The sequence below is a fragment of the Molossus molossus genome, unplaced genomic scaffold (genome assembly GCF_014108415.1).
Source record: "Molossus molossus isolate mMolMol1 unplaced genomic scaffold, mMolMol1.p scaffold_m16_p_12, whole genome shotgun sequence".
Taxonomy (NCBI): Eukaryota; Metazoa; Chordata; class Mammalia; order Chiroptera; family Molossidae; genus Molossus; species Molossus molossus.
The window spans coordinates 56,318,135-56,342,166 of NW_023425347.1; the positions used below are offsets into that span (position 1 = coordinate 56,318,135).

A 24,032-nucleotide genomic window follows, 5' to 3' on the forward strand; every position below is an offset into this window, starting at 1 on the left:
GCCGATTGATGATTCCCTCTCATTGGTGATTCTATCTCTTTTTCCCTCTCTCTTCCTCTCTCTCTGAAAATCAATAAAAACATTTAAAAACAAACAAAAAGCTGGAACTTTGTGCCCATTAAACAGTAACTTCCTATTTACCACCATTCTATTTTCTGTCATTATGAATTTGGTTACTTTAAGTACCTCATTTGAGTGGAACCATAGTATTTGTCCTCTTGTGATTGGCTTGTTTTACTTAGCATAATATTTTCAAGGTTCATCAGTGTTGTCGCATGTGTCAGAATTTCCTTGTTTTTTTTGTTTTTTGTTTTTTTTTTATCCTCACCCGAGGACATTTTTCCACTTTTTGTTCAGATAGAGCGGGAGGGGGAGAGAGAGAGAAACATCGACGTGAAGGGACACATCGAGTGGCTGCCACCCGCACGACCAACCAGGGCCAGGGACAAACTGCAACCGAGGTACGTGCCCTTAGCGGGAACCGAACCCGGGTCTCTCTGTACCGCAGGCCGACGCTCCAACTGCTGAGCCAAACCGGCTAGGGCTGTGTTTTTTTGTTTTTTGTTTTTTAATCCTTAACTGAAAATATGTTTTTATTGATTTTGAGAGAGAGAAACAATGTGAGAGAAACATCAATCAGTTGCCTCCTGTACACGCCCTGACCTGGGATCGAACCTGCAACCTAGGTATGTACCCTGACTGGAATCAAAGCGGAAACCTTTTGGTATAGGGGACAACGCTCCATCCAGCTGAGCCACCTGGCTAGGGCAGAATTTCTTTCCTTTTCAAGATTGAGTAATACTCCATTGTGTGTATGTATATGTGCATACAGTATGTGTATATACCATTTTGTTTAGTCATTCATCTGTTGATGGGCATTTGTTACTTTTACTTTTTAGCTATTGTGAATAATACTGCTATGAAAATGGATGTACAGATATCTATTCATACCCCTGCTTTTAGTTCTTTGGGGGTATATCCCCAGAAGTTATGTGAATTATATAAATTATATGATAATTCTATGTTGAATTTTTTGAGGAACTGCCGAAGTGTTTTCCATAGTAACTGTATGATTCTGTAGTACCACCAGCAGTGTGCAAGAGTTCCAGTTTCTCCACATCCTGGCCAACACTTACTTTCTGTTTTTGTTTGTTTTTTGTAGTAGCCATCCTAATGGTTGTAAACTGGTATCTTGTTGTTCCCATGTGCATTTCCTTAATATCAGTGCTGCTCTTAATATTAGTGATGTTGGGAATCTTTTCATGTGTTTATTGGCCATTTGTGCATTTTTGGAGAGATGCCTATTTGAGTTCTTTGCCTATTTTGAGTGCCCATTTTTTTAAAACCAAGGTAGTAACCACAAAAACTGCTTATAACTTTACAGAGCTACCAGAGATATATCACTTTGAATTGCTAACTAATATTGGTAGTAAGTGAGTGAATACTTGAAGAAAATATCTCATATGTCTAATCAAGTTTTGCCTGTTCTTCCTTTATACTATGTTTCATCCATCTCTTCCTCTCTGTTCCTATGAACATCCTAATCATCATCTCATGCTTGTGTTACAGTTGTATCTGAGTAAAAGAGTGGGTTAAAAAAAACAACATATAGTAGGTGCTTAATTTAATAGTTGATATCTTGACAGTGGACCCACTTAGAATGGTAAGAGTAGATGGTCATCAATTCCTCTAGTAGGTGTGCTCTTCTTCACCTCTTCTTTAATCCTTCCCCTTCAGTTTAACAAAAATTTATTATGCACAGGACCTGAGATATGAGTTTCTCTCACTCAAGCTGTGTGACAGTGGTCAAGTCACACCAACTCGTCCCTTTTGGATGAACTAAGTGATTTCTCCTAATCTTGTCTATTAAATCTTTTTATGATTCTTATAAAAGAATCATAAAAATATTTTTAGCTTTTGATTATTAGATACCTGAATTGTTTGAAAACTATATTTCCCACAATAAATTATGTTTTTAGATTCTTATTAAACTGTTAAACTGAGAGATAACAGTCTAAATCTGCTCACTTTCTTGTTTACTTTTATATATTTCCTTGGACTTATTAGATCAGTCTAGGACCTACATTAGAAACCTTAATTTTTATTTATATATTTGTTTGTTTGTTTATATTTTAGAGAGAGAGGAAGGGAAAGGGAGAGGGAGAGAAAGAAACATCGATGAGAGAGAAACATCAACATCAATCTGCTGCCTCCTGCACACCACCTACTGGGGATTGAGCCTGCAACCTGGGCATGTACCCTGATGGGGAATCAGACCAGTGACCTCCTGGTGCATAGGTCAACACTCAACCACGGAGCCACACCAGCTGGACTAGAAACCTTCAAATCCAAAAATTTAGTTTCTTTCTCTAGGAATTAACCATCAATAATAAAGCAAAAATATTTTGAACAGTTAAATAACAGGGTGAACTTTGTTTCCTTCTGAAAGGTAGTATTGCATCTTAACAGCATTTGAAAACAAAGTAGAAAAAAATGCTATACTGCATACTTTTAGTTTCTGATTTCTACTTTTGAAGTTTTATTAAATGCAAAACATCTTACACACCTGAATAGGGTAATATATATTCCAAAGCTAAATATACTTTATTTTTTAAATTATCTGCCATTTTTACTTCTTCTTACCTCTAATCTCTAATCTCTTATTGCTTCATTGAAATTTCACATTAAATTATTTCAAGTTTGACATTCAAAAGATATAACTAATTTTTTAAACCAGTTTAATTAATCTCAAGAAATGTTATGTATTGGCTAATGTGTAGATGTAATAGCAAATTTATGTGAACCCTTTTTATTTATTTATTTTTTTCATCCTCACCCGAGGACATTTTTCCATTTTTTTGTTCAGATAGAGTAGGAGGGGGAGAGAGGAAGAGAGAGGGAGAGAAACATCGACATGAAAGGGACACATCGAGTGGCCGCCACCCACACGATCAACCAGGGCCGGGGACAAACTGCAACCGAGGTACATGCCCTTAGCGGGAGCCGAACCTGGGTCTCTCTGGACCGCAGGCCAACGCTCTAACCGCTGAGCAAAACCGGCCAGGGCTAAGTGAACCCCTTTTAGATAAAATTTTTGTGTTTAATATTTACTGCACAGTAATTTCTATAAACTGTCTATCCCTTTTATTTTTCTCCTATCATTTGTTTGAAAGTCAGTAATCAGTTATTTATGAATAGTCATTTCTAGGATGTATAAGCTTTTTATTTGTTTTCTATACTGCAAACTTTATTTATAATATCTTATTTTTTTGCCTAATGCACACGTTCTCTAATATTTTAAATAACAATTTCTATTTCTTAGGGATCAAGAAAGTACTTATAACTCTGTATTTGACACAGGGAAAACTAGTTTTAATTTATATTGACCTTTTTCTCCTTTGAGCATTTAGACTGCATTCAATAAAATGTTGATGACTGCTCTTTAGAAGACAGCTGTATGAAATAAAGTATTATAAATATTCAGCTTTCCTTTCTAAGCATTGTCACCAACAGCTGGGCATCCAGTTTAGCAGAACAGATTTTGCACAGAGAGAGCCAGGCATGTTCCTGAATCAGTTTAGTGAAGGAGACAAAAAATAGTTTTATATGGATTGGGGACTTATAAAGACATAGAACATCTGTTCCTCAGTTAAGTCATAGTCTAGTAGCACTGAATCATGTTTAAAGCTACAAAAATGTGGAAAACTTTTTTCACTTTGCTCATACCTTTATTATTTTTATTTGTGTTTTTTTGTTGTTGTTGTTAATCCTTAACCGAGGATATATTTTTTCCTTTAATCTTTAGAGGGAGTAAAAGGGAGGGAGGGAGGAAGGGGGAGAGAAAGAGAAACATCAGTGTGAGAGAGACACATCGATTGGTTACCTCCTTCACGCACCCTGACTGGGGCAGGGGGTTGAACTGCAACCTAGGTATGTGCCCTTGACTGGGAATCAAACCCAAGACCCTTCAGTGGGCGGGCCAGCGCTCTAACCACTGCTCACTGGCCAGGCTGCTCATACCTTTATTTTAATACCTAATGCATTATTTGTGCAAATAATATACTTTCAGTATCTCCACTGATGTAAATTATTTTGCTCTTATGTATAATTTTATTAGTAGTATTTTAAAACACACAAATAGTACTTTTTGCTAAGATTATTTTATAATATGACTAGTGATTAAATTATATGATAGTACATATATAAAATCACATGCATAAAAAGATCCACTTAAATATTTAATTATGATTCTATCTTGAAATATTCTATGTAAAAAACATTTCATCATTGTGAAATTGATTTATTGTGATATTTTACTTGGTGAAAGTAACTTAGAATCTTTATATATTTTACTCTTAAATATTTGGCTACTTAAAGCATATCAAATCTAAGATTTCTTAAATATTTTGTTTGTAGTGTTAAAAGATCACTGAAATTGGATTATCTGTCAGAAGCAAATGTAAGTATTTCCTTATGAGTTTGTAATTGCATAGTAAAATTATGTTCTTAATTTTTTTTAACAGCTAATTTACCTTACTAAATATAAAAATTATCAAAAAACATTTTGACATAATTGTGATTGGTACATTATTTTCTGCATATAATATATTTTTGTAAATCTAATATATGGATTCTGAGCCAGCTTGAGGTTTTCATTTAAGAGGCAAATTATTTAGAAGCATTATGAAATAATTTAGTAGAAATTAATTCATTATTTGTAGAGAAAATATTCTGCCACTTAAATGCACAAGAAACAATATGGGACAATGGCAGTGTTTTGATCTGCATTCTATAACTTCTATAATATCTGAAATAAAAACATTAACAGCATTTTATTTATTTTATTATTATATTTTTTAATCCTCACCTGAGGATATTTTTCTGTTTATCTTTAGATAGACTGGGAGGGGACGGAGAGAGAGAAACATCGATGTGAGAGGGGCATATCAACTAGTTGCCTCACGTATGAGCCTGACCAGGGCCGGGGACGAACTGCAACCAAGGTATGTGCCCTTTACTGGAATCAAACCCTCAACTCTTTGGTCTGCAGGTCAATGCTCTAACCGCTCAGCCAGGGCCATTAACAGCATTTTAATATCAAAAATGTAATTACCTTTTCAGCTAGCTGGCATGATTAAACAATGAAATACTAACACTAATAAATGTCACCCTGCTTATCACAATAAAAATAAAATTGTACCGGTGCTATTACTTTTTAAAAATCTTGCCATAGCACATTCCCAATGCCAGCATATCATGACATATGTTTGTTTATTATCTTTTCATACCGATATGGATCTAGATACAAACACTAATACTGAGGTACGTATGGCCTCAGTAATCTTAAATGCAAGTAAATTGGTGAGAAAGTAAATTAAAACAAATAGCTAGTCAATAAATTGGCTTCTACAAAATCCCCCATGAGAATGCCATTTCAAGAAGTGGTTTTATATGGAATTCTTTTTTTGGAAGACTCATTGGTATTTAACAGTTTACTATTTTTAAAAGTTCCTAGGTGCTTTTTTTAAAAAATTTAAACAAAGGTGGCAAAATACTGCAGTGCCACTAAAAAAATCATTAGCAGTGTAATTAGCAATTTAGAGTACCATTATCCAACTTGCTCTGTACAGAATGCAGCTGTGACTGTAATTCTGCATCTGTTTCTCTGGTCAGAATGGTATTTTGGTAGATGAGTAGTCCAGCTCGAAATGGAATACTGTTCTTTCCTGCCCCAAAACTGTTCTTTGGGAGATGATAACATTATTTGAATGGAAAAGAATGGCCATTTAGGAATTTATCCTCTTTGTGAAGTACAATTGTCGTCATGGCAGGCTTTCTATACCTTTTTTTTTTTCAAATTAGAATGTATAAAGGTAGCCAGTGCCACAGCTAATATCCTGTATTAGAAAAATACATTGTTATGTTTGGCCCAATTCTGTACCTTTAAACCAATTGACTTAGCTTGGCCATCACCTGCTAAACACCAGTTTTCAGCATCCTAGCCTGGGCCTTCAACATTTCTATTTTCTGATCAGTTTCTGATACTTTCAGCTTTTGTACTCTACCTAATCATTTGTTAGCAGCTTTATATTCACATCTTAGGTCTGACTGCTTTTGTGCTGCAGCTAAGTCTAGGCTTCTCTCCTCAGCTACATTTTTCCATTCACTGCAGAAACAATTTAGCCCTGATACGGTCAGGCCCCGAAGAATCTACCCACATACCAGTGATCCCACTAAGGCTGCCTTAGCCCATGCAGAGGAAAACCAGACATTCAAAACATAGAGCTATACTTCTAAGAGTATATGATTGCTGTGAAGCTACACAGGAACTAGCAGTAACTTTTGGTTATTTTGCCTGACTAATATGATGCTGAAGGAAGAAGACTTTGGTGTCCAAGGAGAGGAGATGGCCCTTATATGCCAGTTGTTTGAAGTGGAGCCTGTTTATCCTAACCTACTGCTATTTCCTCTCTCATAGATGTTGGGAACTTTCGTATCCCAGTGTTCCTATTACAGCTACAGACCTTCATGGAGATTAATGCTCATGATATTAGGGCAAGTCATCTTTTAAAATGATTCTCCTAATGGAGGAAGCAGAGGTTTGAATCATCCCCTGTGACCTTCTTTTAATATATAGAATGTATACTGCAAGTACCACTACTTACTAAACCTTCCAGATTGTTGGGGGATAGTAATGAGTCCTGAAAGTTTCGATTTATCATAGTTACAGTATTTGGCCTGCTGTTTCTTGATGAATTCTCATGAGCAAAGATGAATTATTTATTACAAACTGCTGTCAACACCAGTCCAGATGAATTTATAGGGACAACTGGCTACCTGGTCATGGACCTAGCCAGCTTGACCCAATCTCCTTCAGGCCATCTCAGACAGGAGATGAAAGAAACAGATGCTACAGATGGGAAAGGAAGGAACATACTTCCTGCGAAGGCAAACTCAGTAGGCATGCTGCTAGAAGTCAGGTTTTGGGGGAGGTTTGCTAATTTGGACATAGATTATTCCATTATTATTGTTAGGACACTTCTAAGTCTGATTATTTCCATGGCCTAAAAGACAGGGCTTCTGGGCATTAGGAACTTTCATAGCTTACATTCTGCAGGTTTACTTACTGATCTGGCTTTAATCTACTCCTTTCTTCCGTCCCTCCCTCCTTCCCCTTCCCTTATTCCTTCCTTTTTTACCTTTTATTATGAAAATTTTCAAACATATAAGTAGAGAAAATAATTTCACGAACTCCCATGTTGCCGTCACCCAGCTTCAACAATTATTAACGTTTTGCTTTATTATTTATTTATTTATTTATTTATTTATTTATTTACACACACGTATATTTATGTGTAGGTGTATGTGTGTAGTCATGCCCCACATATTGACATTTTTCTCAACAATGGGGGTCCCATAAGACTACAATGGAGCTGAAAAATTCCCGTTGCCTCGTGATGTAGCCATCATAACATCATAGTGCAAACCCATTGTGCATGGGTTTGTGGTGATACTGGTGTAAACAAACCTATTATGCTGTGGTTCTTATAAAAGAATAACACAATTATGTACAGTGCATAATACATAATCATGATCAACTATGTTATTGGTTTATACATTTACTATACTTTTATCTGTATTTTATTTTATTTTATTTTATCCTCATTCTAGGACATTTTTTCATTTTTTGTTCAGATAGAGTGGGAGGGAGGGAGAGAAGAGAGAAAGAGAGAGAGAGAGAAACATCCACGTGAAAGGGACACATCGTGAAAGGGACACATCGAGTGGCTGCCACCCCACATGACCAACCAGGGCCGGGGACAAACTGCAACCGAGGTACGCGCCCTTAGTGGGAACCGAACCCGGGTCTCTCTGGACCGCAGGCTGACACTCCAACCGTTGACCCAAACCGGCCAGGGCTTTTTTATCTGTATTTTTTAGTGTACTCTTCTACTAGTGGAAAAAAAGAAAAGTTTGCTGTAAGACAGTATGCCGTGTTATGCCAGCCGTAGCTTCATACATTTCATGTTTACTTTGTCTCTTGATTGCAGCATTTTTTTTCTTGCACTTGATTTAATCTCATGTTGTTTTGGACAATAACATGCTGTCTAGGCCTGTAGCCTAGGAGCAACAGGCTATACCACATAGTCTAGGTGTGTAGTAGGTTATACCATCTAGTTTTGTGTAAGTGTAGTCTAATATGTTTGCACAAAGACAGTCACCTAATAACACATTTCTGAGAATGTACCCTCATAATTAAGCAGCATGTGACTGTGTGTGTGTGTACCTATATATTTTTTCCTGGAATATTTTATAAGTCCCAGACATGTCATTTAATCAGAATATTCTTTAGTATGCATTTCTAATAAATAAGGACTTCTTTGCTAATTATAGTGTCATTATACCTTGCAAAATTAATAGTAATTCCTTAAGAATATCTTTCACCCAGTTTATATTCCTATTTCCATCGTTATTTCAAAATATCCTTTTATAGTTAGCTTATTAAAAAACAAGGTTTGGCCCTGTCCGGTTTGGTTCAGTGGTTAGAGCGTCAGCCTGTGGACCAGAGTTCCAGGTTTGGTTCCTGCTAAGGGCACTTACCTTGGTTGCAGTTTGTCCCCGGCCCCGGTTCGGGTTGTGTGGGTGGCAACTAGTCAGTATGTTTCTCTCACATCAATGTTTCTCTCTCTCTCTCTTCCTCCCTCTCTTCCTCCAGCTCTATCTGAAGATAAATGCAAAAAAAAAGTCCTCAGGTGAGGATAAAAAATAAATACAACAAAAAAACCCAACAAGGTTTGTACATTGTAATGGTTCTTATATATTTTAAGTATTTTTGAATCTTTTTAAATGTTACTCTTTTTCTTGTGATTTATTTTTTGAAAAAACAAAACAACCTGAGACATTTGTTCTATAAGCATCTTCCATATTCTGGATTTGGTTGATATTTTTCTTATGGTATCCTAGTTTAGATGATTTCTCTATTCATCATATATCCTATGAAAATGGCAATTGGAGCTGGAGGGTTGATTAGTTTCTGGTTCAAATTTTTAGTAAAAATTACCTCATAGGTAATTTGTATAGTTCCTATTAATTATATCACCTCAAGGGGCACAAAGTGGTCTGGTTACTGATTGTTGGGTTCAGGTATTATTGTCCTGATTCCCCCATAATAAAATTCCCCACTAGTCTTTCTCCTAATGGATTTTAAAATTCATTTATGTTTATTTCCTATATCCCTTATTTCACTACAGTTACAAAATAGTGGTTTCTTTTTTTACCTTTTGATTATGAAGAATTTCAAACCTAGAGACAAAGATAATATGCTGCCCATTACCCAGCTTCAATAATTATCAACACAAGGCTAATCTTCTTTCATTTTTACCCCCATACATACTTCAGTACTCCCATACTAGGTTATTTTGAAACAGAACTCAAACATCATCCATAGCATCCATAAATACTTCATTAGTTATTTCCAAGATAAAGAGTTTTTAAAAAATACAGTAGTATGATTATATCTCTCACAATTAACTGTCATTCTTCAATTAGATTCTCCAATTATTTCATATATTTTTTCACAGTTATGTTGTTCTGTTCTTAATTTCAGCATATATTTTTTAATTTATTGGGATGACATCGGTTAACAAAATTGTATAGGTTTCAGGTCTACAGTTCTACAGTACATCATCTGTATATTTTACTGTGTGTTTTCCACCCCAAGTCAAGTCTCCATCCATCACCATTGATCCTCCCTTTACCCTCTTTCTACCTCCCTCACCCCCTTCCCTCTGGCAATCACCAAACTGTTGTCTGTGTCCATGAGTCTTTCTTTTTTTCTTTGCTTAACCTCTTCACCCTTCTCACCCAGTTCCCAACCCTCTGCCCTCTGCCAGCTGTCAGTTTGTTCTCTGTATTCATGAGTCTGTCTCCACCTGTTTGTTAGTTTATTTTGTTCATTAGATTCTACATATAAGTGAAGTCATATGGTACTTGTCTATGTGACTGGCTTATTTCACTTGGCATAATATTTTCTAGGTCCATTCATGCTGTCACAAAAGATAAGATTTCCTTCTTTTTTATAGCTTAATAGTATTCCATTGTGTAAATGTACCACAGCTTTATTATTCAGTCATCTACTGATGGGCACTTAGGCTGCTTCCAAATCTTGGCTATTGTAAATAATGCTGTAGTGATTGAGATATAATTTCTATAACATAAAATGCATCATTTTAAAGTGTACACCAGAGCCCTGGCCAGTTTAGCTCAGCAGTTAGAGCATTGATTGGCCTGCGGTCCAGAGAGACCTCGGTTCAGTTCCCACAAAGGGCACGTACCTTGGTTGCAGTTTGTCCCCGGCCCTGGTTGGTCGTGTGGGTGGCAGCCACTCGATGTGTCCCTTTCATGTCAATGTTTCTCTCCCTCTCTCTTCCTCTCCCCACCCCCCCACTCTATCTGAACAAAAAATGGAAAAATGTCCTCAGGTGAGGATAAAAAAATAAATTAAAAAAAATAAAATAAAGTGTACACCAGGGACATTTAGTATACTCACTATGTTGTGCAACCATCACCACTATCTTAATTCCAGTACATTTTTATCACTCCAAAAAGAAATCCCATACCTATTAGCAGTTAGTTCCATTATCCTCCTCCCATCATCCTCTGGTAACTACTAATTTACTTACTGTCTCTATGGATTTGACTATTCCAGATATTTCATACAAATGAAACTATACCATATGTGGCCTTTTCTGACTGACTTCTTTCATTTAGTATGATGTTTTCAAGGTTCATTCATGTGTTGCATGTAACAGTACTTCCATTTCATTTTATGGTTGAATGATACTCCTTTATGTGGATGTATCACCTTTTGTTTATTTGTTCCTCAATTGAAGGACATTTGGGTTGTTTTCACTTTTTGACTATTATGAATAATGCTGCTGTGAACATTCTTCCCACCCCATGCATTCTATTTTATTTTTATTTTTTCATCACCTTTTATCCCCCCTATACCCTCTCTTCTACTCCTCACTCCCACTGCAATCACCACATGTTGTCCATGAGTTTTTTTCTTTTGCTCAATCTCTCTCACCACTGCAACACTGGACCTGTCAGCCTTCTCTGTATCTATGAGTCTGTCTCTGTTTTGCTTGTTAGCTCAGTTTGTTCATTAAATTCCACATATGAGTGAAATCATATGGTACTTGTCTTTCTCCGACTGGCTTATTTCACTTAGCATAATGTTCTACAGGTCCATCCATGCTGTTGCAAAGGGTAAAATTTTCTTCCTTTTTATAGCCGAGCAGTATTACATTGTGTGAATGTACCATACCTGTTTTATCCACTCTTCTACTGATGGGCACTTAAGCTGCTTCCAAATCTTGGCTCTTGTAAATAACACTGCAATGAACATAGAGGTGCATACATTCTTTCAAATTAGTATTTCGGGTTTCTTTGGATAAATTCTCAGAAGTGCAATCGCAGGATCATAAGGCAGTTCCACTTTTAATTTTTTGAGGTAACTCCATACTGCTTTATACGATGGCTGCACCAATCTGCCTTCCCACCAGTAGTGCACACAAGGGTTTCCTTTTCTCCACAACCTTGCCAACACTTGTAGTTTGTTGATTGACTAATGATAGCCATTCTGCAGGTGTGGGGTGATATCTCATTGTAATTTTAATTTGGATTTCTCTGATTGTTAGTGATGTTGAGCCTCTTTTCACATGTGTTTTGGCCATCTGTATATCCTCTTTGGAGAAGTGTCTGTTTAGGTCCTTTACCTATTTTTCAATTGGATTGTTTGTATTTTGGTGTTGAGTTTTATAAGTTCTTTATAAAATTTGGATATTAATCCCTTTTTAGATGTATTGGCAAATATGTTCTTCCATTCAGTGGGGTTTTTTTCCCCTTCGTTGATATTTTCCTTTGCTGTGCAAAAACTTTTTAGTATGATGTAGTCCCATTTATTTACTTTTTTCTATTGTTTCCCTTGCTCAAGGAGATATATATACCAGAAAAAATATAGAAGTGTCCAAGGTTTTACTGACTATGTTTTCCTTTAGGATTTTTATGGTTTTGAGTTGCCTAATATTTAAGTCTTTAATCCATGTATTCCGTGTAAGTTGGTATAGTTTAACTTTGGGGGGCATGCATCTATCCCATTTTCCCAACACCATTTATTGAACTGCTATGTACATTTTTTTTTTTTTTGGTACGTGCCCCTAGCGGAAACTGAACCCAGGACTCTCTGGTGTGCAGGCCGACACTCCAACCGCTGAGCCAAACCGGCCAGGGCTGAACATTCTTAAATAAAGTTTTATATGAATGTGTTTTCAGTTTTCTTGATTATGTACCTAGGAGTAAAATTGGTAGGTGATATGGTAATTCTATATTTTAAGTTTTTGAGAAACTTCCAAACTCTTTTATACAGTGACTGCACCACGTGACCTTCCCACTAACACTGTATGTGAGAGTTCTAATTTTTTCAAATCCTCATCATTTGTTATCTGACTTTTTCCCTCAGTTACAGTATTTATTTATTTTTAATTAATTAATTTATTTTTGTTACAGATGTTTCTCCTTTTTCCCCCACTGATTCCCCCTTCCCCCTCCTTCCCCGCCCTGTCCCTAGCTTTGTTGTCCATGTCCATTGTTCATGCATACATGCATATAAGTTCTGTGGTTTATCTCTCCCCCACCATCCCCTCTTATGGGGATTGTCAGTCTGTACCCCACTTCCATGTCTCTGGGACTACCCCATTCCTCAGACTGTTATGTTTATTATATTCCACAAATACGTGAGATCATATGATATTTGTCTTTCTCTGTTTGGCTTGTTTCACTTAGCATAATACTTTTCCAGGTCCCTCCATGTCATCTCAAAGGATAAGAGATCTTTCTTTCTTATAGCTGCATAGTACTCCATTGTGAATATGTACCACAGCTTTTTTATCCATTCGCCTACTGATTGACATTTGGGCTGTTTCCAGATCTTAGCTATTGTAAATAGTGCTGCTACAAACATGGGGGTACATATATTCTTTCTGATTGGTGTTTCAGGCTTCTTAGGGTATATTCCTAGAAGTGGGATCACTGGGTCAAATGGCAGTTCAATTTTTAATTTTTTGAGGTAACACCATAGTGTTTTCCATAGTGGCTGCACCAGTCTGCATTCCCACCAGCAGTGTACTAGAGTCCCCTTTTCTCCACACCCTCGCCAACACTTGTTGTTTGATGATTTGTTGATGGCGGCCATTCTGACAGGTATGAGGTGATACCTAATTGTTGTTTTAATTTGTATCTCTCTGATCATTAGTGATGTTGAGCATTTCTTCATATGTCTCTTAGCCATTTGTATGTCCTGTTTGGAGAGGTGTCTATTTAGTTCCCCTGCCCATTTTTTAATTGGGTTCTTTGTCTTCCTTTTGTTGAGTTGTACGAGCACTCTATATATATATTGGAAATTAACCCCTTATCTGATATATCATTGGCAATGATGTTGTCCCATACAGTGGGTTGCCTTTCCACTTTGATGATTGTATCTTTTGCTGTGCAGAAGCTTTTGAGTTTGATGTAGTCCCACGTGTTCATTTTCTCCTTTGTTTCTGTTGCCTTAGGTGATGTATCAGTGAAAATTCTGCTGCATATGATGTCTGAAATTTTTTGCCTACATTTTCTTTTAGTATTTTTATGGATTCATGAGTCACATTTAAGTCTTTTATCCATTTTGAGTTTATTCTTGTGTAGGGTATAAGTTGATGGGCTAGTTTCATTTTTTTGCATGTAGCTGTCCAATTTTCCCAACACCCTTTATTAAAGAGGCTTTCTTTACTCCAGTGTATGCTCTTGCCACCTTTGTCAAGTATTAATTGATCATATTGCCTTGGGTCCATTTCTGGGTTCTCTGTTATGCTCACTGGTCTATATGAATGTTCTTGTGCCAGTACTAGGCTGTTTTGATTACAGTGGCTTTGTAGTATAACCTGAAATCTGGTAATGTGATCCCTCCTCCTTTGTTCTTCTTTTTCAAGATTGCTGTGGCTATTCGAAGTCTTCTTTGGTTCCATATGAACGTTTGAAGTATTTGTTCTAGTTCTGTGAAGTATGTCATTGGTATTTTGATGGGGATTGCATTGAATCTATAGATTGCTTTGGGTACTATGGACATTTTAATGATGTTGATCCTTCCAATCCATGAACAAGGTATGTGCTTCCACTTTTTTTATATCTTCCTCTATTTCTTTTTTCAATGACCTGTAGTTTTCTGCAAATAGCTCCTTTATTTCTTTGGTTAAGTTTACTCCTAGGTATCTTAATTTTTTTGCCGCAATGGTAAATAGAATTGTTTTTTTTAGTTTCTCTTTCTGTGAGTTCATCATTGGTGTAAAAGAATGCCATTGATTTCTTGACGTTAATGTTGTATCCTGCTACTTTGCCAAATTCCTTTATTAAGTCTAGTAAATATTTGATGGAGTCTTTGGGGTTTTCAACATATAGTATCAAGTCATCTGCGAATAATGACAGTTTCACTTCCTCCTTTCCCATTTGGATCCCTTTTAATCTTACTTCATGTTTGATTGCTGTAGCTAAGACTTCAGTTAATAAGAGTGGCAAAAGTGGGCATCCTTGTCTTATTCCTGTTCTTAAGGGAAATGCTTTTAGTTTTTTCCCATTGAGTATGATGTTGGCTGTAGGTCTTTCATATATGGCCTTTATTATGTCGAGATATGATCCCTCTATTCCCAGATTGCTGAGCGTTTTTATCAGAAATGGGTGCTGGGTTTTGTCGAATGCTTTTTCAGCGTCTATTGATATGATCATATGATTTTTATCTTTCATTTTGTTTATGTGGTATATCACATTTACTGATTTGCGAATATTGTACCAGCCTGGCATCCCTGGGATGAATCCCACTTGGTCATGGTGAATAATTTTTTTGATGTATTGCTGGTTTAGATTTGCTAGTATTTTGTTCAGGATTTTGGCATCTATGTTCATCAGGGATATTGGCCTGTAATTTTCTTTCTTTGTAGTGTCTTTTTCTGGTTTTGGATTTAGAATTATGCTGGCCTCATAAAATGAGTTTGGAAGTCTTCCTTCTTGAATTTTTTGAAATAGTTTGAGGAGAATGGGTATTAGTTCTTTGAATGTTCAGTAAAATTTCCCCGTGAAGCCGTCCGGGCCTGGGCTTTTGTTTGCTGGGAGAGTCTTGATTACATCTTCAATTTCTTTTGTTGTTACTGGTCTGTTCAAGTTTTCTATCTCTTCCTCGCTCAGTTTTAGGAGACTATGTGTTTCTAGTAATTTGTCCATTTCGCTTAGATTGTCGAATTTGTTGCTGTGTAATTGTTCATAATGTTTGTTCACGATCCTTTGTATTTCTGTGGTGTCAGTTATTATTTCTCCTCTTTCATTTCTAGTTTGTGTATTTGGGTTCTCTCTCTTTATTTCTTGGTGAGTCTAGCTAAGAGTCCATCAATCTTGTTTATCTTTTCAAAGAACCAGCTCTTTGTTTCATTGATCCTTTGAATTGTTTTTTTGGTCTCCATGTCATTTATTTCTACTCTGATCTTTACTATTTCCTTCCTTCTACTTGCTCTGAGGTTTTCTTTTTGTTTGCTTTCTAGTTATTTAAGTTGTGAGGTTAGATAGTCTATTGGAAATTTTTCTTGCTTCTTGAGGTAGACCTGTAGTGCTATGAACTTCCCTCTCAGAACTGCTTTTGCTATATCCCATAGATTTTGTGTTATTGTGTGTTCATTTTCATTGGTTTCCATGAAGTTTTTAATTTCTTCCTTGATCTCCATGGTAACCCTTTCATTGTTCAAGAACATGCTATTTAGCCTCCATGTTTCCAAATGTCTTTGCATGTTCTTATTGCAATTGATTTCTAGTTTCATGCCATTGTGATCTGAGAAGATGCTTGATATGATTTCAGTCTTCTTAGACTTGTGCAGACTTAGTTTGTGACCTAACATGTGGTCTATCTTTGAGAATGTCCTATGTGCACTTGAGAATAATGTGAATTCTGCAGTTTTGGGGTGTAATTCTCTGTAGATATCTATTAAATCCATTTGATCTAGCACTTCATTTAGAGTCTGTGTTTCCTTGTTAATTTTTTGTCTAGAAGATCTATCCACTGATGTTAGTTGGGTATTGAAGTCCCCTGCTATGATTGTATTGCTGTTAATTTCTCCTTTGAAGTCCTCCAAAAGATTTTTAATATATGTTGGTGCTCCTAAATTGGGTGCATATATGTTTATCAAGGTTATATCTTCCTGTTGGATAGATCCTTTCAATATCATGTAGAGGTCTTCTTTGTCTCTAGTTATGGCCTTTATTTTGAAATCTACTTTATCAGACATGAGTATTACTACCCCAGCTTTTTTTTGCTTTCCATTTGCTTGGAAGATTTTTTTCCATCCCTTCACTTTCAACCTATGTGAGTCTTTTGTTTTGAGGTGGGTCTCTTGTAAACAACATATATGTGAATCATGCTTTCTTATCCAGTCAGCTACTCTGTGTCTTTTTATCGGAGCGTTCATACCATTCACATTTAAGGTGATAATTGATATGTACTTATTTATTGCCATTTTTGTTTAGTGCGGTTATATTTTTCTTCCTCTTTCTTCTACTAATTACAACAGTCCTTTTAGCATATCTTGCAGTGCTGGTTTGGTGTTAATATATTTCCTTAGCCTTTTTTTGTCTGGAAAGCTCTTTATTTAACCTTCTATTTTGAATGATAGCTTTTCTGGATAGAGTAGTCTTGGATTCAGATCCTTGTTTTTCATGATCTTGATTACTTCATGACACTCCCTTCCGGCCTGTAGTGTTTCTGTTGAGAAGTCCGCTGAGAGCCTTATGGGGTTTTTTTTGTAAGTAACCTGTTGCTTATCTCTTGCTGCCTTTAGGATTCTCTCTTTGTCTTTAATTTTTGGCATTTTAATTACTATGTGTCTTGGTGTGGGCCTGTTTGGGTTTCCTCAAGATCATGGCTCTGAACTCTACCTCTGATAATTTGCTTAGCTGCGTTTTATTTATCTCATCTTCGATAGAGTTCTCTTGTTCTTTCATTTGGGATTTGTTTCTTTGTTTCACCATTTTGGCTATCTCAGTGGTTTTTGTAGCCTCCCAAATTTTCCCTGTGGGTGTTGGTGTTCTGCTGTTTGTGGCTCTCTCTACTGGGTTTGGATGAGGCTGGGAGGGCCCATGTTAAACGCCACTGTCAAGTCTCACTTTCCTGGGTAGATTTGCACGCCCAGGAAAGGTTCAGTTATCCTCTAGCTTTTTCCTGGTGGCTAGTAGTCTCAGTTACTCAGTCCCTTGGAATATAGCCCTGGTGTTCTGCCTAAGAGGATTTACAGAGAGTGGGATAGAGGCTGGTTGTTAATGAGCCTCAATTTGCATTTCTTTGTCTCACCTGGGAAAGGCTGAATCTCGGGGGGGGGGCTGCTTTTCCCCACAGATCGGGGAAGGAGCACACTGGCCACCGTCCTTTGTTGCTGCAACTCAGTAAAAACTCTGAGTGCCCTCCAAATCCTGGGTGTCCCCACAGAGTTCCAGCCCAGTCTGCCCTCCCTCTGCCTTAGCCCCCAGGTTAGTGGCTGAGGCTATTTTAGTGCTCTGTCCCTGCTCTCTGTGCTGTGGAGTGGGCTTGGTCTTTATTCCCCAATGGCACTACTCACAGCTAAGACTGCTGCTGTCCATGGGCTCCCATTCCGCCACGCTCTCATGCCTCTGCAGATCCTACTAGTGTCCCTGGTTATATGGTCCTGTCCTGCTGCTTTTCTGTTGCTTTTTTCCAAGGATTTGTCTTTATTTTAGTTGTAATTCCAGTTTGGTCTTGGGAGATCGTCTGCATAGCTTCTGTTCACTCTGCCTCCATTTTCACATTCTCTATGCCTATCTTGTGCACAGCTGGGTTGCACAGGCCTCTCTGGTGCCGCCCCCCCCCACCACCACCACCCGCACCCTGCAGGTCCTGTGGGCGGGCAGCTGGATCACACCAGTCTCTCGGGCTCCGGTTTCCCACTGCTTTTGTGAGCTGCTGGACCGCTCAGGCCTCTGTGGAGCCCCAGGTCCTGCAGCTGGCGGCTGGGGAGTGCTGCTGCCCAGTGGGGTTCAACTCCTACTCAGCTTTTGCTGTAGTTTTGGGGGTGGGTCTCAGCTGCTGGTCTGTGCTTCTGTTGCCTGGGGATGGATATCTGCTCCCCAGCCTCTGTTGCTGGTGTATATCTGGACTCTGATTGGGCTGCTACTATGGGGGATGGTGGTGGGCTCCCGGCTGTCTGTGGCTTCTGCGACCAGCACCTTGGGAGCTCCACTACTGTGCACGGGTCTGTGTTCACACAGAGTGTCCACTGGTCCGATGGTGCCAGGTGCGCTGGTGGGCTCAGGTTGCTGGGCCCTAGCCGCTCCCACTGCCTCCTCCCAGGGAAGACCCAGGATCTTCCAGAATGGTGGGACCTCCCCGAGGCGCAGGGAGAAGCGCCCTGAAGAGCTGCTTACTGGCTGCTCCTGTCCATAGCACAGGAACTTTCTGCTCCACGGCTCTGCACTGCTCAGGTTTGGTCGTCCACCTTCACGTCCACTCATACTCTCACACACTAGCTCACTCTTTCACACACTCACCCTCCCTCCGGTCCTGCCCGCCACCATCTTCCTACCTGTTATCTGACTTTTTGATTCTAGCCATTTTACTGGGTGTGAAGTGGTATCTCATTTGGTTTTATTCATTTTATTTTTATTTAATTACTTTTCATCCTCACCCGAGGACATTCTTACATTTATCTTTAGATAGAGCGGGAGGGAGAGAGAGAGGAAGAGAGACAGGGAAACATTGATATGAGAGAGACACTTCAAGTGGCTGCCACCCCCATGACCCCAACCGGGGCTGGGAACAAACTGCAACCGATGTATGTGCCCTTAGTGGGAACCAAACCCGGGACTCTCTGGTTTGTGGGCCAGTGCTCTAACCACTTAACACTAGCCAGGGCGTATTCTTAAAAAAAAATCTTGTTTTCTTTTTTGATTTTAGAGAGAGAGGAAGGGAAAGGGAGAGAGAGAGAGAGAAAAACATCAGTGAGAGAGAACACTGGCCACCTCCTGCATGCCCCACACTGGGGATGGGGCCCACAACCTGGGCATGTGTGTGCCCTGACCAGGAATTGAACTGGCAACCTCTTGGTGCATGGGTCAATGCTCAACCAGTGAGCCACACCAGCTGGGCTGGTTAAATTTATTCTTTTTGATGCTAATATAAATATTTTTATAATTTCACTTTAGATTGGTCATTGCTAATGTGTAGAAATGAAACTGATTTTTGTGTATTGATCATATATTCTGCAACTTTGCTGAACTTATTAGCTCTAATTTTTTATTAGATTGCATAGAATATTCTATACATCAAATCATGTCATCTGCAAATATAGGTAGTTTTACTTCTTTTTTTTTTTTTCCCCTCACCCGAGGACATTTTTTCTTTTTTTTTTTTGTTCAGGTGGGAGGGAGAGAGAAGAAGAGAGAGAGAGAGATACATCGATGTGAAAGGGACACATCGAGTGGCTGCCACCCACACGACCAACCAGTTCCGGGGACAGACTACAACTGAGGTACACGCCCTTAGCGGGAACTGAACCCGGGTCTCTCTGGACCACAGGCTGATGCTTTAACTCCTGAGCCAAACTGGCTAGGGCACTTCTTTTTTTTTTTTTAATCCTCACTCGAGGATATTTTTCCATTTATCTTCAGAGTGGGAGGGAGGTAGGAGGAGAGAAAAATCAATGTGAGAGAGACACATCGACTGGCTACCTCCCACACGACCCTGACCAAGGCTGGGGATGAACCACAACCAATGTACATGCCCTTGACCGTAATCAAACCCACGACTCATTGGTCCACGGGTCAATGCTCTAACCACTAAGCAAAACTGTCCAGGGCTACTTTTTTTTTTTAATCTTCACCCGAGGACATTTTTCTAATTTTTGTTCAGATAGAGTGGGAGGGAGACACACACATACACTACCACATGCAACAACATAGAGGATCTTGATAAACATTGAACAAAAGAAACCAAATACAAAAATTGTGTACTTAATTTATATAAAATTCAAGAATAGGCAAAACTATGTTTATAGGAATTAGAAAGTGGTTGTCTCTAGGCTGGAGAGTGGAAATTGAGTAGAAGAGGATAATAAGGGAACCTTCTAGGATGATAGAAATGTTCTATATCTTGGGTGGTAGTTGCATCAATGTATACAGTTGTCTGAACTCTTCAAAGTGAACATTTAAGATCTGTGCATTTTATTTTATGTAAATCGTACTTCAGTAAACAAAAATATGTTTGAGGTGGAGTTCACTTTATATTCCGAATAAATATGAGGAATGATGGGAAACAGCCATAATAAGATTTAATTAAAAATTTCTTGAGGATTGCAGTGGAAGAGAGTGACAGAATAGTAATATCTATAATATTAAAATGAATATTTTAATATCTTAAAATTATGGAACAATAATAATGAGCACAAATAGAAAATCTAGTGTATGAACTTTTTAGCCAGTTTTCAAATATTTTTCTATTAAAATTTTTTATCAAAGTAAAATTTCTATATTGTGAAATTCACAGATCTTTAGTGTGCAATTAAGCGAGTTTTAACATATGTGTACCTCTATGTGTCAAACACCCAGTCAAGAAATAGAACATTTCCATCACCACAGATCTAATGTATAGGCTATATTTTTTCTTTGCTATCCCAGTAAGATCACTGAAGTAAGTGCAAAATGCTATTATTCTCCATAACTACCATTAAAAATAACAACAAAACCCTGACATTATTAGAACCATTAAGGATGATACGTGTGACAGATGATTGGAAGTTAGTTGGTATCTAGAACTCTTCTTGGAACTCTAGACCAAACTGTGAAAAGTTTCTGAGACAGCTAATATTTAGTTTTCTAATTTAAATTTCATAATTAGTACTCATAATGCATAAGAATATCTTAGGTGAGATAACCTAATTAAACTAGTATAAGTTTATAAAGAATTATCTCTCTTTGGCTGCCCTTTTCTTTTAGTTCTGGTTATCCAAAAACTTATAGTACCTGTGTCTTAAATATTTCAGTGATAGCAAGCATGGGCTAGTAGTTCATAATAGTAGCAGAGCAGATCCTTAATATCCCATAATTCATACTGAAAGAACCTTTAGTACTTTCTAGACTGTTTATAATAGGTAAAAATCAATAAAATTCAGGCATCTTTTTGGTAGAATATGCTTTAAATAAGGTGATGAAGCAAGCTACAGTTTGTGAAAGATATTGGAGAATGTCGTATATATTTGAAATTATGGAGAGAAAATTTCTTTTCTTTTTTTAAGACAGAAAAATCAATGCCCAAACGTTACTTATTTGAATATACAAGGTTTGATCTTAAAGTGTAGTGGTATTTGGGCTGATCATAGAATCTTTATTTTTCAGTACTTCTGGTAAATATCTTTAAGGAGTCAGTAAATATTACAAGCAGTTGTAAAGTATTAAAGAAGTAGTTGTGATTTACCTAATTTCTATTTTCTTACATTTTGTTTACATCCTGAATTTTTTCCCTTCTCTACCCAAATCATCTCACTTTTTTTTCTTCTTTTTCTAAAGGATCTGGTAGGTAGCATTCATCATTGCCTAGTGGAAAGAATGCCAGACTTCTCAGTTAGAAGCTCAGTCTTCTCTGAAACCCCAGTTTTCTTTTTAAATAATTTTTTATTTTTCAATTACAGTTGACATACAATATAATATTAGCTTTAAGTATACAACCCAGTAATTCGACATTTATATAATTTAAGAAGTGATCAGCCTGATAAATCTAGTACCCATCTGACACCATACATGGTTATTGCAATATTATTGACTATATTCCCTATGCTGTACTTTACATCCCCTTGACTACTCTGTAACTACCAATTTGTACTTCTTAATCCCTTCACCTTTTTCACCCTACCCCCTAACCCCTCCCATCTGGCAAACATCAGAATGTTCTCTGTATCTATGTTTTTTCTGGTGTGCTTATTTTCTTATTTTGTTTTTTATTTTCCACATGTACGTGAAATTGTCTGGTATTTGTCTTTCTCTGACTGACTTATTTCACTCAGCACAATACTCTCTAGGCCCATCCATGCTGTTGCACAAGGTAAGATTTCATTCTTTTTTTCTGACTGAGTCATTTTCCATTATATACATGCACCATTTTATCCATTTATCTATTGATGGACACTTAGGTTGCTTTCATATCTTGGCTATTGTAAATAATGCTGCAATAAACATATGGATGCATATGTCTTTTCGATTTAGTGTTTTGGGTTTCTTCAGATAAATACTCAGAAGTAGAATCCCTGGGTCCTTCTTTGTCTCTTGTTATAGCCTTTGTTTTAAAGTTTATTTTGTCTGGTATAACTATTGCTACCACAGCTTTTTTGTTTGTTTCCATTTTCATGAAATATCTTTTTCTATTCCTTTATTTTCAGTCTCTGTGTGTGTTTTGATCTGAAGTGAGTCTCTTGTAGACAACATATGTAAGGGTCTTGTTTTGTTATCCATTTATCCTTTGTGTGTGTTTTGATTGGAGCATTTAACCATTTGCATTTAAAGTAATTGTTGATAGATATATATTTATTGCCATTTTATCTTTTTTTTCCTTCTTTTTCTTAAAGAAGACCATTTAACATTTCTTGTAATACTGGTTTGGTGGTGGTGACAGACATGTCAACTCATTTAGCTTTTTCTTGTCTGGGACACTTTATCTGTCGTTCAATTCTGAATGATAGCTTTGCTTGGTAGAGTAATCTTAGTTGTAGGTCCTTGCTTTTCATCACTTTGAATATTTCATGCCAATCCTTTCTGGCCTACATAGTTTCTGTTGAGAAATCAGCTGACAGTCTTATGGGAGCTTCCTTTTAAGTAACTGCTTTTGTCTTGCTGCTTTTAAGATTATGTCTTTAACCTTTTGCATTTTTTTTTTTTTTTTAATCCTGAGGACATTTTTCCATTTTTTGTTCAGATGGAGCGGGAGGGAGGGAGAGGAAGAGAGAGAGAGAGAGAAACATCGATGTGAAGGGACACATCGAGTGGCTGCCACCCGCACGACCAACCAGGGCCGGGGACAAACTGCAACCGAGGTACATGCCCTTAGCGGGAACCGAACCCGGGTCTCTCTGTACCACAAACCGACACTCCAACCGCTGAGCCAAACCGGCCAGGGCAACCTTTTGCATTTTAATTATTAGGTTTCTTGGGAGGGCCTCTTTAGGTTCATCTTATTTAGGACTCTGCATTTCCTGAATTTGTTTGTCTTTTTCTTTTACCAGGTTAAGAAAATTTTCTGTTATTATTTTTTCACATAGGTTTTTAATTTCTTGCTCTCTCTCTTCTCCTTCTAGAACCCCCATGATGTGAATGTTGGTACACTTGAGGTTGTCTCAGAGGTTCCTTATACTATCTTCAGTTTTCTGGATTCTTTTTTTGCTGTTCTGCCGGTGTTTTCTGCTTCCTTATCTTCCAAACCTCTGATTTGAGCCTCTTCTTTTTTTTTTTTAATCATCACCTGAGGATATTTTTCCATTTATCTTCAGATAGAGTGGAAGGGAGGGAGAAAGAGAGAGAGACAGACAGGTTGCCTCCTGCATGATCCCAACCAGGGCCAGGGATGAACCGCAACCAAGGTATGTGCCCTTGACTGGATCGAACCTATGACTCATTGGTCTGCGGGTCAGTGCTCTAACCGCTGAGCCAAACCAGCCAGGGCGATCCTCTTCTTCATTTACAATACTGTCAGTTCCCTGTGATGTATTCTTCATTTCTGACCTGTTCTTTTTTGTGTTTCCTGGTTCCATTTTTATTTTTCTTATCTCTTTGTTGATGTTCTTGCTATTTTTTTCTACTCTACCCCTAAGTTTTTTGAGCAACCTTATAACCAGTGTTTTGAACTCTGTATCTGTAGATTGCTTGTCTCCATTTTGTTTAGTTCTGTTCTTTCATTTGGGACGTGT

The 24,032-nt window shown here is 37.7% G+C and overlaps 1 protein-coding gene across 11 annotated transcripts in view; it reads left to right on the top strand.

Moving 5' to 3' along the window:
- LOC118626377 (integrin subunit beta 3 binding protein) overlaps window positions 1-24,032 on the top strand; it is a 65,240-nt gene that overhangs the window by 4,292 nt on the left and 36,916 nt on the right. For 6 of the 11 annotated variants that reach the window (XM_036256002.1, XM_036256001.1, XM_036256003.1 and 3 more), the window contains exon 2: window positions 4,417-4,459. In XM_036256002.1, the coding sequence (XP_036111895.1) occupies window positions 4,417-4,459 (43 nt within the window). Of the gene's footprint in view, window positions 1-4,416; window positions 4,460-4,987; window positions 5,004-6,478; window positions 6,556-8,716; window positions 8,754-14,157; window positions 14,203-22,134; window positions 22,178-24,032 lie in introns of those variants that run through there. The other 5 variants (XM_036256009.1, XM_036256007.1, XM_036256006.1 and 2 more) reach the window with 5 other exon arrangements.